At 44.6% G+C, this 12,738-nt stretch overlaps 1 protein-coding gene across 9 annotated transcripts in view; it reads left to right on the plus strand.

Annotated features, from left to right (window-relative positions):
- Nucleotides 1-956: 956 nt before the first annotated feature.
- The window catches only part of FAM184A (family with sequence similarity 184 member A), a 121,980-nt gene continuing 110,198 nt past the window's right edge, over nucleotides 957-12,738 (plus strand). For all 9 annotated transcript variants that reach the window (XR_011258775.1, XR_011258774.1, XR_011258776.1 and 6 more), the window contains exon 1: nucleotides 957-1,632. Coding sequence is in view for 5 of the 9 variants with exons in the window: in XM_069599128.1 (XP_069455229.1) it covers nucleotides 1,474-1,632 (159 nt within the window). In the remaining 4 variants the exon portion in view is untranslated. The remainder of the gene's footprint in view (nucleotides 1,633-12,738) is intronic.

Consider the following 12,738-nt stretch of genomic DNA (forward strand, 5'->3'; position numbering starts at 1 on the left):
AGGACATACTTAAAAATTTTTTTTTGATCTGCAGGAGTAGAGATGTTAGGAGATAATTAGTAGGAAATCGTATATTTAGTGGGCTTCCCTGGTGGCTTAGTGGTAAAGAATCCGCCTGCCAACGCAGGAGAGGTGGGTTCTATCCCTGGGTTCCAAAGATCCCCTGGAGAAGGAAATGGCAACCTACTCCAGTATTCTTGCTTGGGAAATCCCATGGACAGACGAGGATTACAGTCCATAGAGTCGCAAAAAAGTCCGTCAGGACTGCGTGATTAAACGACAACACATTTGGTAAGGTGAAACGCACAAATAAGGAACACTTTGGCCCAGCCTCAAGTCCTTAAGGAGCTGACGTCTTGTTCCGGCTTTTGTTTTTCTCTTTACTTGCAGCCAAGTAGATTTCATATATAACTGTCTGGAGCTCCATTAGACTGGGGAAGAGTAGTGATACAATGCTATACCAACTGATGAGGTGCGTCCTCTCCACTCATAGACATTAGGTGTTGAATGAAGCCCAGTGCCTCGCACGTAGTAGGTCAGCCTAAGACACTGTAACAATCACATTGGTGTGAATTCGGAAGCACAGGTCTGGGTCGGGGGTACTGGATTTCCTAGGACTTCATCATGCACGTCTCTGGTGCTGAGGCCACGGTTGGGAGCGACCTGGATGGGAGTTTGCCGCTCTTCTTGGGGAAGAGCCACTTGGGCCCAGGGCACGCGATGATGCACGTGGAAAGGCTGGGTAAGTCTGCACGCGTTCGGCACACCGAAGGTCACCACGGCCCCGTCTTCGGCCCGCGCGGCACACGGGACCTACCTCCGGCCGGCGGCAGCTGGGGCGGGGTGGAGATCGGCCCCAGCTGCGGGGGAAACCCTGGCTACGGGCCCGGCGAAAGGCGCCCGCACCTGCTGCGGGGCTGCGGGGCCCGCGGCGGCGCGGGGCGGAGCTTGGCTGCGGGGAAATGACGTCGCCGCCCCGCGCGCTCGGCGGGCCGCGCGCCCTGGTAACGGCGGCTCCGCGGCTCCCGCGGCCTCCTCCTTGTCCCCGCCTCCCCCGCAGCAGCCCGCCCTGGCCCCTCCTCCCTCCGCAAGCCCCGCGGCGGCCGTCTCGCTGGGTCCTGGGTCCCGGTGGGAGCGGAACCTGCGGGCCCACGCCGCCCGCGTCGCTCCCGCCTGGCGCGAGCTGAAGAGCAGGCGAGAGCGGATCGGGCCCCGCCGGGCCGCCTCCGGACCCGGGCATCTGCCCCGCGCCCGAGTCGCCCGCGGCTTCGGGCCGGCGGGGCCGCCCCCGTCCCTGGACGGCGGTGACCCGGAGATCGCGCGCGGGTGGGTGCGGGCGGCCGCGGCCGGCAGGCGCGGCCGGGTGTCGGGTCCGGAAGCGGCCGCCCGGGCTCCTGCGTCCCAGTAGCCGCGGCTCGGCGGGCCGCCCCCCGAGTGCGGGCACCCGCGCCCCGGCCGGGGTCTGCTGGGAAGATGGCGACCCCGGGCATGAGCTGGCAGCAGCACTATTACGGCGGCGCGGCGGCCAAATTCGTCCCCTCGCCGGCCGCCGGGCAGCAGGCGGGGCACGGCATGGACTACAGCCAGGACCTGCACCTGAAAATGAGCAAGAAGATCGCCCAGCTCACCAAGGTATGGGCGCGGCCGCGGGTGGGCAAGGCGGAGACCCGGTGCGCGCAGCGCGGGGCCCACCTGCCCGCCTGGGAGGCTGCGCGCCCCGCGCCTGGGGCGAGTTGTAAGGGGGCTGTTCTGGAAACCACGGCCAGAGACTTAGCTCCTAGAACCGTTCAAACTTCGGTGCAATGCCGGTGATGTTAATGTAAGCTAAACTAAACCCGACGGCACGGGTGGGTTTCTGGGGCTTTGCACCCTGCTATCCTGGGATAAGCCAGCACGGAACAAATTAGGATCTCCTTCTTTAACTGCAGAATGAGAAACCACTTTACTTTTGCTCTCGTGCCTGTGCCAAGGCTCCACGAGGCTTTACACTACTGTACTGTATGAAGCACAGTACCGTATTTACCCAACATGACCTCGAGTCTTCGAAATTCGTCAGGATCTTTTATTGGTTACGTCGTTAAGGGGGGAACAAACCTGAGCGATGTAGGAGGGGGAAACATACCCTGCGTGTCGATTTCGGGATTTAATGAGTCATGCCTTATACCGATAGAAAGTCAAAGCTTTTTAGATGCATCATGTGTCTGCATTGAGTTAAATGGTTCAGTTTATCAGAAGATAGTTTTCAGAAAGCAAATACGCCGGGTAGATTTGGCCAATTGTAGTTTAGGGTCGTCCTTGGCTGGTGAGTTTTTTCCTAGTTGAGTAAAGGTTGATAATGAAAAACGTTGGTTTCTGTGGAGCAGAAGCAGTTTAGATTAATTACATTGCTCTGTTTAGATCTCATGATAAGTTTTTCAGTGTCCATCAGGTGAGAAGTGATCCCTATCCGTGGTTTCTGGAAGCTAGTAGAAGGGATGGACCTCAGTTTAGTGTTTGAGCGGAGTTGGCTAACCACTTGTTAGGAGCGTTGATATGTGAAGAGAGGCGGGCATGGTGGGGTTTGCTGCCAGAAAATCTCTAAAGTCTGATTCAACTCCAAAATTCTCATTATATAATTCCATTACTAGGTGGCACTTTTGAGAGGGTGAAGTAAGGCAGAGTTGAAAGAGAGGGAAGGAAGGAAATGGAAGTTAAAATGGATGACAATAAGGTAAGAATATTTTGGTGAAGAAATGTGATTGAGAGTAGAAAGGAAAATAATGGGAAGGACTAAAGCATGAGAGGTCAAATGGAGGAGCAGAGGGGAAGGTTCAACTGCTTGATGGAAAAGCTCACCCACGAAAGGAGCAAGGCAGCATCTGGGGAGGTTTTGCTTGTTGGTGTTTGGTTTTTGTTTTATGTCAGCACCATTTCAGAGGTTGCTGGGTGTCCAGTTTTTACTGTTTTCTCTTGTAACTGAGGGTTCCCAGATTCAGAAAAGGAAATGCCCGGGAAGGAAAAAGTAGTATTCCATCAGGGCATTTACACATTTGGGAGCTAAAAGCTAGGCTTCCTGAAATCATGTTTGGTCTTTAGAATACTTCCGGTCCAGATACACACATACTTATTTATTCCGATTTTCTTATTGTGTGTGCAAAACAGCCATTATTTTTATTTTAGATTGTAACTGTCTGGGGCCCTGCTGTAAGTCATAGAAACATTCAGGAAGTTGGTAGTGGAACTGTGTACAGTTTAACAAAAGAAGTTTCTTTTCTCTCTAGCAAACTACTTTTCTTTTTACTTAGGCTTTTTAAATTTCCTGTTCTTTTATCAGGGAAAAAAAAAATCACAACTGTGAAAGGTGGGAGTATTAATAGAAGTTCTTTGCACTCCCCACCTCAGATCTAACAAAGCAGGAGGCTGCCCGCTGCCCGTGTTCACAGTACTGCTTGAGTGCTACATCTGATCTTTCCTGAGTGTTACAGGGACTCTCTGATTTAGTGTTTACAGTAACAGTCTCTAAACACTCAGGCCACCCTGTCTGCTCAGGGCCTCAGACATTTAATCTCTTCTGCTAGAGTTTCTCAACCTTAGCACTGCTGACACTTTAGACTGAATGATTCCTTGCTGGGAGTGGGCAGGGCTGTACTGTGTATTATACAGGATGATACCATCCCTGGTGCTCCCCAGTAGGTGTAGTCCCCCCACATGCACACACAATAGCGGCAATAAACTTGTCTCCAAGCATTGCCAAATGCTCCTGGGGGAGAGGTGAAATATCCCACCTGGGTCTCTTCACCTCTATTTCTAAAACAAGGCAGGAGAATAAAGCAGCCTGATTATAGGACTCTTTCAGTCAACACCCTTCAGTTTCTGAAACATACACTTAAGACCTGTTGCCTTTATGTACCAGTGTGGAAACTGTCGATATTATAGTCAAATACACTTACTGTGGGCTTCCCTGGTGGCTCAGATGGTAAAGAATTGGCCTGCAATGCAGGAGACCCAGGTTCAATCCCTAGGTTGGGAAGATCCCCTGGAGAAGAGAATGGCAACCTATTCCAGTATTCTTGCCTAGACAATTCCATGGAAAGAGGAGCCCAAATCCTATGACTGTGGGCTTCCCTGATAACTCAGTTGGTAAAAGAATCCGCTTGCAGTGAGATCCCTGGTCGGGAAGATTCCCTGAAGAAGGAAATGGCAACCCACTCCAGTATTCTTGCCTGGAGAATCCCATGGACAGAGGAGCTTGGTGGGCTACAGTCCATGGAGTCACAAAGAGTGGGACACAACTGAGCAACTTCACTTTCTTTCTTTCACACTTACTGTAAATTCCATAAGAATGATGAGTAATGTATCAACTTTTACTAAACTGGGAAAAAGCTCGCCAGAAAAGGATGATCCTAAACTACAGTTGGCCAAATCCTTGGTTGTATTTGCTCTTTGAAAACTTATAGATTGAGCCATTTAACTAAATGCAGATACATAATTCATCTAAAAAGCCTTGTTTGACATTTTGTCAGGATAAGGAATGACTCATTAAATCCCCAAAATGGCATGCAAGATGTGTTTTACCTTCCTATCAAATACAGAAATTTTGTTTCTGCTATAAGTTTACTAAGAAAATCACATCAGTAGAGGTATATGTTAATAGAACTATGGTTGACCTGACAATAGCTTATATTTCAGCATTAGAAATTATGAAGATAAGCATTAAAATAGGGTTTTATTTCTTTTGGAAATGAGTCAACAGAACTTACCTCTTCAGCCTTATTGTTAGCATGGCTTGGGAATCTGACATACTGTCTTGAGTTAAAATGCCTATTCTACCATTTACTAGTAGTATTACCTTGGGCAAGTCATTAACTTCTGGGCTTTAGTTTTTTAATCTTTCAAAGAGAGATGATGATACTGTAACTAAGATAGTAGGCCCTTAATTCAGGCTGTCACTGAAAAGACAAATATACCAGTAAACAAAGTATTAGTAAAATACTGGCTAATATACTTTTAAAATGCTGTTTCTTTTAAAAATAAATCATCCTGCATTAATGGCATTGTGTGATACTAAATTTCTTTGTGGGTTTTCTGCTAAACTCTTTAAATGTATATAGTAAGTTTTCTAGTATTTGAATATCAAAGCTTAAAATATTCACATTTGCGCTCTGTTTTTGTAGTACAGTGTTAAAAATACAATATGCATTTTTCAGAGATTTGGCTGACAACAAAAGAAGGATGAAAGTAATCTACATTATAACATTACACATAGTAACATACATTTAACTAAAAAGTCTCTAAACCCATCTGAACAGAATTTGTACAGATTCTGTTTTCTAAGAACCTAACCTCACCATCACATGGAAAGAGCACAGCAGTTCTTTAAGCATCTTTTAGGTAAGGGCGCTTCACTAAGTGTTAGAGATACATCAGGGAACAAGACAGTCTCTGCTTTTTAAAGTGAGTCTATTATATTTTGGTTGCTCATGCCATATTTTAAAAAGTACTGTTAGATTCCCGAGTCCTGTTGTGGCAGATTTCTGGAATTGTTAATGACTGAGCCATCTCAAGATAGAGAAGCTGGATGGGCTGAGTTACGTTTTATAAAATCACATTTTTGTACTTCTCTGTTCTCCCCCTTGTCGACTCTTTTAGTGCTTTCGGTTGAAAAGTAGGGCTTGTGGGATGAAATTCTAAAATGGTTTATTTTTGTCATTCACTGTCCCTTTTACTTTACTCGTGAACCTATTATGCCCTCTGCACATGGATAAACTTGACTTTTCTGGTTGCTTTGAGATAATGCAAATTGTCCTCCGGTAATTAAGTCACAAAAATCTCAATTTAATCATGAAAATGTCTGCTGCTGCTAAGTCGCTTCAGTCGTGTCTGACTCTGTGCGACCCTACAGACAGCAGTCCACCAGGCTTCCCTTTCCCTGGGATTCTCCAGGAAAGAACACTGGAGCGGGTTGCCATTTCCTTCTCCAATGCATGAAAGTGAAAAGTGAAAGTGAAGTCGCTCAGTCGTGTCCGACCCTCAGCGACCCCATGGACTGCAGCCCACCAGGCTCCTCCATCCGTGGGATTTTCCAGGGAAGAATACTAGAGTGGGGTGCCATTGCCTTCTAGTGCCAACAAATTAAAGCCCCAAACTGAACCTGAATTAAAGATGAAGCTTCTCCCCCATGCCCACTTCTAGCTCTGCCCATTGCAAGGGGGAAGACAATAATCCAGGATTTTTTTTCCTTCTGACTGGGCTTTTCTGTTTCTCCTTTGTCTTGCCAGTCCTAGTTTCTCATCCCTCCCAAGTTGGACAAGGAAGAAGGGAAGAGAGGAAAGAAGAGCAGCGACTAAGCCACTCACGCTTGATTAGTGCCTGGTGATTTAACGTCAGTGCTGTTGTAGACTTGGCGGGTGTTGAAAGTTCTTTCTTTCGCCTGTGGATCCCCTGCCTCCCATGTCAGCTGCTCGCCTCCCGTTGTTTGACAGTGAGAATCCAGCTATATTCTGGCTGGTTTTTTATGTCCTCCTCAGCTTCTTGGATCTGGCAGGACCATCATGTTCATTTTGCTGAAATCTGTTCAAGCTCTAGGTCATCCCCCTGGGTTGGACCCAGATGACATCACCCCAGCTTGCCCTCTCTCTGTCTCATAGGACCCACACTGGTCCACAGGCAGCACTCATTGTTTGTCCAGAGGGACTCTGAAAGTGGTCCCGATTCAGCTGTCTCTCCTTTGCTCTCATGTGCCTCTTCATCCGGCTTCTTACCCTTTAGAATTTCCAGGGATGAATCAGGTGCCACTTCAGTATGTTGTTCAAAGTGCTTGAGACACATATCAAGCTCTTCAAGTAGTCCTATCAGAGCCTTTTCCTCTAGGCTTCAGGTGAGAGGCAGATATCCGTCTCCTCCCCTCTCCACAAGTGCAGGCAAGGGCACTTGTTCCTGTCCTAGCTCCCCTGGAGGAACTCTTCTCCAGCCCCCACCCTTACTCCCCATGAAGCTTCTCTCACTAGTGTTGAGGGTAGGAGGGTGCACATCTCAACCCTTTAGACTGCCTCCTTTGGAAATATTGAGAATGTTCTGGCACCTGCTTTGGAATGTCAGTTGTCTGTGGTTCTCAGCGGAAACTTCCCTTTTAATATCCTGTCATTTTAGCTGCCCATCCAACACTTTTTTGGTTGATTGCACTTTTGATGCAGTTTAGTTCAGTTATCAGTTACAGACCTCCTAATATAAGGTTGAGTATAAGGTTCCAAAGAGCAGGAACAGTTACTTTGTGTTTTCTGTGCTCAGCATCAAATCCTTCCTAAAAGTCTTCTTTTAATACTCAACTTATGTCTCTCCTCCTAAGAACTGCCCTGAGCAACCTGGACCTTCTTAGGTTTGCCTTGCTGTGAATTACTCTTAACATTTATTTTCCTTACTTCTCATTTGATACCTAATAATACAAATTTGCAAACAGTTTTTTTTTGTTTCTCTTATTTAACTGTAAGCTCCTCAGCTGTAGAGACTGTTTATCTCATGTAACCTTAATATGAATCCTTTGCACATAGTATGAAAGCTTAATAAGTATTCACTGAAGATAGTGATGTGCCAAGCAATGTTGCTATATAGTAGGGAAAGTCAGTAAATATTTTTGAGTTGTATCTACTCCTCTTGTGGATTAATGCTAGATTATTTCAGCAGAGTTAAAATTTCTCTTAACTATTTAAATATTTATTTGGCTTCCCCTTAAACTGCTTCTAAAAGCTATATAATTTTATTATTTTGATGCAAGAATAAAAATGTAAAGCATGCTATCTAAAATATAAATATTATTTATCATTTCAAAAGCAAGGATCGATACATAAAATTCTTAGCAAATATGGAAAAATAGTCTTTTGATCATTTAATACTAACTCTGCTTTTACTATATTCCCAACCTGAATATGTGCATATAATACCCAAACCAGTGAAATTTTCAAACAGTTCTGTTTTCTGTTAAATACTGATTTCTCACTAGTTTGTCTGTTTGAATTACCTTAGATCGTGTTTCATAATGGTCTTTGGTTTGGATTATGACTTGGATTGTTTCAGCTTCAGTTCAGTTGCTCAGTCATGTCTGACTCTTTGCGACCCCGTGGACTGCAGCACGCCAGGCCTCCCTGTCCATCACCACCCCCCGGAGCTTGCTCAAACTCATGTGGATCAAGGCGGTCATACCATCAACCATCTCATCCTTTGTCTCGCCCTCCTCCTCCTGCCTGCAATCTTTTCCAGCATCAGGGTTGTTTCCAGTGAATCAGTTCTTCACATCAGGTGGCCAAAGCATTGGAGCTTCAGCTTCAGCATCAGTCCTTCCAATGAAGATTCAGGACTGATTTCCTTTAGGATGGACTGGTTTCATCCCATTGCACTTGAAAGGACTCACAAGAGTCTTCTCCAACACCACAGTTCAGAAGCGTCAATTCTTCGGCACTCAGCTTTATGTTCGAACTCTCACATCCACACATGACTACTGGAAAAACCATAGCTTTGACTAGATGGACCTTTGTTGGCAAAGTCATGTCTCTGCTTTTTCATACGCTGTCTAGGTTGGTCATAGCTTTTCTTCCAGGGAGCAAGCATCCTTTAATTTCATGGCTGCATTATCATATGCAGTGATTTTGGAGCCCAAGAAGATAAAGTCTGTCACTGTTTCCATTGTTTCCCCATCTATTTGCCATGAAGTAATGGGACCAGATGCCATGATCTTCATTTTTTGAATGTTGAATTTTAAGCCAGCTTTTTCGCTTTCCTCTTTCCCCTTCATCAAAAGTCTCTTTAGTTCTTCTTCACTTTCTGCCATAAGGGGGGTGTCATCTGTATATCTGATGTTATTGATATTTCTTCCAGCAATCTTGATTCCAGCTTATGCTTCATCTACCCTGGCATTGCGCATGATCAGCTAGATACATGCCGAATGGAGCATCTTTTTTTCCCCTCCTTTGTTACATTGTGGCTTTGCCATTCTACTATGCATTAGCTTAGATGTAGTCTTTTAGTCATAGCAGAGTGGTTTGAATTAATTTCCTGTACTGTACTAATGGGCACAAACGCATGATATGCCATCAACATTAATCAATTGTCTAAAAACTTATAAAGGGACGGCCTTTAGAGTTAAAATGTTTTTCTTCTATAGAAGAAACCATAGATTCTTACCAGACTAACCCTCTCATTTTATAGATAGGGAAGTTGAGGGCCTCAAGTCATCTGAAGATTGTACAGCTTGTTACCGGTAGATCTTGGGCTGGAACCCAGGTCTCTGGAATGGCCTAGGAGATGGGCAGCCGTACCCGCAGGGCTCCAATGATTGTGTACGCCTTCCTTCTACCTGATATCACCCACTCAGTTCCTCAGAAGCCACGGAGCTGTTTTTCCCCACTTTGGAACCAGGTTTTGCTTACCGTTTGAATCACTGCCCTGGTGAGAGTGAAACCAATGAGCCTCTCCCGTTCAGTGCACAATTTCTGGACATGTGGGTTGTACACTTTGTAAACATGGCTTCGGTAAATTTGGAACAGCTATTTTACTTTTTTTGTATTCTCAGATAAATGTCATAATACTTTCATGTTTTATTAACAGCTTTAGTCATTCCAGACTTAAAAGCTTCTTTAATTATGTTGATTTAGATACTGTCATGCTTGGTGTCAAAGTTACTACTATGTTGTTAATGTAAATGTTTATCCTTTGCCTGCTTGCTTTCTTAACGGGATTGTTGCCTATGGTCCCATTTCTGAGGGCAGTAAGTTGAAAGTTTTCCAGTTTTTCTCTCCCACCCCCACCTGTTTTGTTTACGAAAACCTTTTGCTGTCTTCTAATTTCCAACCCCTTAAAAAGTAGTATGAAGGATAAGAGTTCGGCAAATGTGGCTAAAACAATTTATTTTAATTAATAAGTAATTTCTTATTGTTGTTCAGTCAGTCGTGTCTGACTCTTTGTGACCCCGTGGACTGTAGCACACCAGGCTTCCCTGTTCTTCACTGTCTCCCAGAGTTTGCTCAGACTCATGTCCATTGAGTACATGATGCTATTTAACCATCTCATCCTCTGTCGTCTCCTTCTCCTCCTGCCCTCAACCTTTCCCAGCCTCAGGGTGTTTTCCAATGAGTGGGCTCTTCTCATCAGGTGGCCAGAGTATTGGAGCTGCAGCTTCAGCATCAGTCCTTCCAATGAATATTCAGGACTGATTTCCTTTAGGATGGACTGGTTGGATCTCCTTGCAGTCCAAGGGACTCTCAGAAGTCTTCTCCAACACCACAGTTCGAAAGCATCCATTCTTCAGCACTCAGCCTTCTTTATGGCCCAACTCTCACATCCATACATGACCACTGGAAAAACCACAGCCTTGACTAGACAGACCTTTGTTGACAAAGTGATGTCTCTGCTTTTCAATATGATGTCTAGATTTGTCATAGCTTTCCTTCCAAGGAGTAAGCATCTTTTAATTTCATGGCTGCAGTCACCATCTGCAGTGATTTTGGAGCCCACAAAAGGAAGTCTGTCACTGTTTCCATTGTTTCCCCATCTGTTTGCCATGAAGTGATGGGACCAGATGCCATGATCTTCGTTTTCTGAATGTTGAGATTTAAGCCAACTTTTTCACTCTCCTCTTTCACTTTCATCAAGAGGCTTTTTAGTTCCTCTTCACTTTCTGCCAAAAGGGTGGTATCATCTGCATATCTGAGGTTATTGATATTTCTCCCGGCAGTCTTGATTGCAGCTTGTGCTTCTTCCAGCCCTGCGTTTCTCATGATGTACTCTGCATAGAAGTTAAATAAGCAGGGTGACAATATACAGCCTTGATGTACTCCTTTCCCAACTTTGAGTCAGTCCATTGTTCCATGTCCAGTTCTGTTACTTCTTGACCTGCATACAGGTTTCTCAGGAGGCAGGTAAGATGGTCTGTTATTCCCATCTCTTTAAGAATTTTCCACAGTTTCTTGTGATCCACACAGTCAAAGACTTAAGTGTAGTCAGTGAAGCAGAAGTAGATGTTTTTCTGGAACTCTCTTGCTTTTTCCATGATCCATCGGATGTTGGCTATTTGGTCTCTAGGTCTTCTGCCTTTTCTGAATCTAGCTTGTACATCTGGAATTTCTTGGTTCACATACTGTTGAAAACTAGCTTGAAGGATTTTGAGCATTACCGTGCTAGCAGGTGAAATGAGTACAATTGTGTGGTAGTTTGAACATTTTTTGGCATTGGCCTTCTTTGGGATTGGAATGAAAACTGACCGTTTCGAGTCCTGTGGCCTCTGTTGACTTCTTCAAATGTGATGCCATGTTGAGTGCAGCATTTTAACATCATCTTCTTTTAAGATTTGAAATAGTTAAACTGGAATTCCATCACCTCCACTAGCTTTGTTCGTAGTGATGCTTTCTAAGGCCCACTTGACTTCACATTCCAAGATGGCTGGCTCTAGGTGAATGACTGTATGATCATGGTTATCTGGATCATTAGGAACTTTTTGTACAGTTCTTCTGTGTATTCTTGCCGCCACTTCTTAATCTCTTCTATTTCTGTTAGATCCTTGCTGTTTCTGTCCTTTATTGTGCCCATCTTTGCATAAAATGTTCCCTTGGAACCTTTGATTTTTTGGAAGAGATGTCTAGTCTTTCCCATTCTGTTGCTTTTTCTCTATTTCTTTGCACTGTTCACTTAAGACTTTCTTATCTCTCCCCGCTATTCTCTGGAACTCTGCATTCAGTTGGGTATAAATCTTTCCCTTTCTCCTTTGCCTTTGGCTTCTCTTCTTTTCTCAGCTGTTTGTAAGGAATCCTCAGACAAACACTTTGCCTTCTTGAATTTCTTTTTCTTGGGGATGGTTTTGATCGCCACCTCCTGTACAGTGTTACAAATCTCCATCCATAGTTCTTCAGGCATTCTGTCTACCAGATCTAATTCCTTGAATCTATTCATCACTTCCACTGTATAATCATAAGGGATTTGATTTAGGTCATACCTGAATGGCCTAGTGGTTTTCCCTACTTTCTTCAGTATGAGCCTGAATTTTGCAATAAAGAGCTGATGGTCTGAGCCACAGTCAGCTCCCAGTCTTGTTTTTGCTGACTGTATAGAGGTTCTCCATCTTCAGCTGCAGAGAATATAATCAATCTGATTTCAGTGTTGACCATCTGGTGATGCCCATGTGTAGAGTCGTCTCTTGTGTTGTTGGAGGAGCGTATTTGATATAACCAGTGCATTCTCTTCGCAAAACTGTTTTGTCCTGCTTCATCTTGTAGTCCAAGGTTAAGCTTGCCTGTTACTCCAGGTATCTCTTGACTTCCTACTTTTGCATTTCAACCCCCTATGATGAAAAGGACATCTTTTTTTTTTTTTTTTGGTATTAATTCTAGAAGGTCTTGTAAGTCTTCATAGAATTGTTCAACTTTAGCTTCTTTGGCATCAGCGGTCGGAGGCATAGACTTGATTACTGTGATGTTGAATGATTTGCCTTGGAGACAAACCAAGATCATTCTGTCATTTTTGAGATTGCCCCCAAGTAGTGCATTTCAGACTATCTTGTTGACTATGAGGGCTACTCTCTTTCTTCTAAGGAAATTTTGCCCACAGTAGTAGATATGATAATTAAATTTACCTATTCTGGTCCATTTTAATTCCCCGATTCCTAAAATGTTGATGTTCATGCTTGCCATCTCCTGTTTGACCACATCCAGTTTATCATGATTTTATGGACCTAACATTCCAGGTTCCTATGCAATATTGTTTTTTACAGCATCGGAC

This window comes from Ovis canadensis, chromosome 8 (genome assembly GCF_042477335.2).
Source record: "Ovis canadensis isolate MfBH-ARS-UI-01 breed Bighorn chromosome 8, ARS-UI_OviCan_v2, whole genome shotgun sequence".
Taxonomy (NCBI): Eukaryota; Metazoa; Chordata; class Mammalia; order Artiodactyla; family Bovidae; genus Ovis; species Ovis canadensis.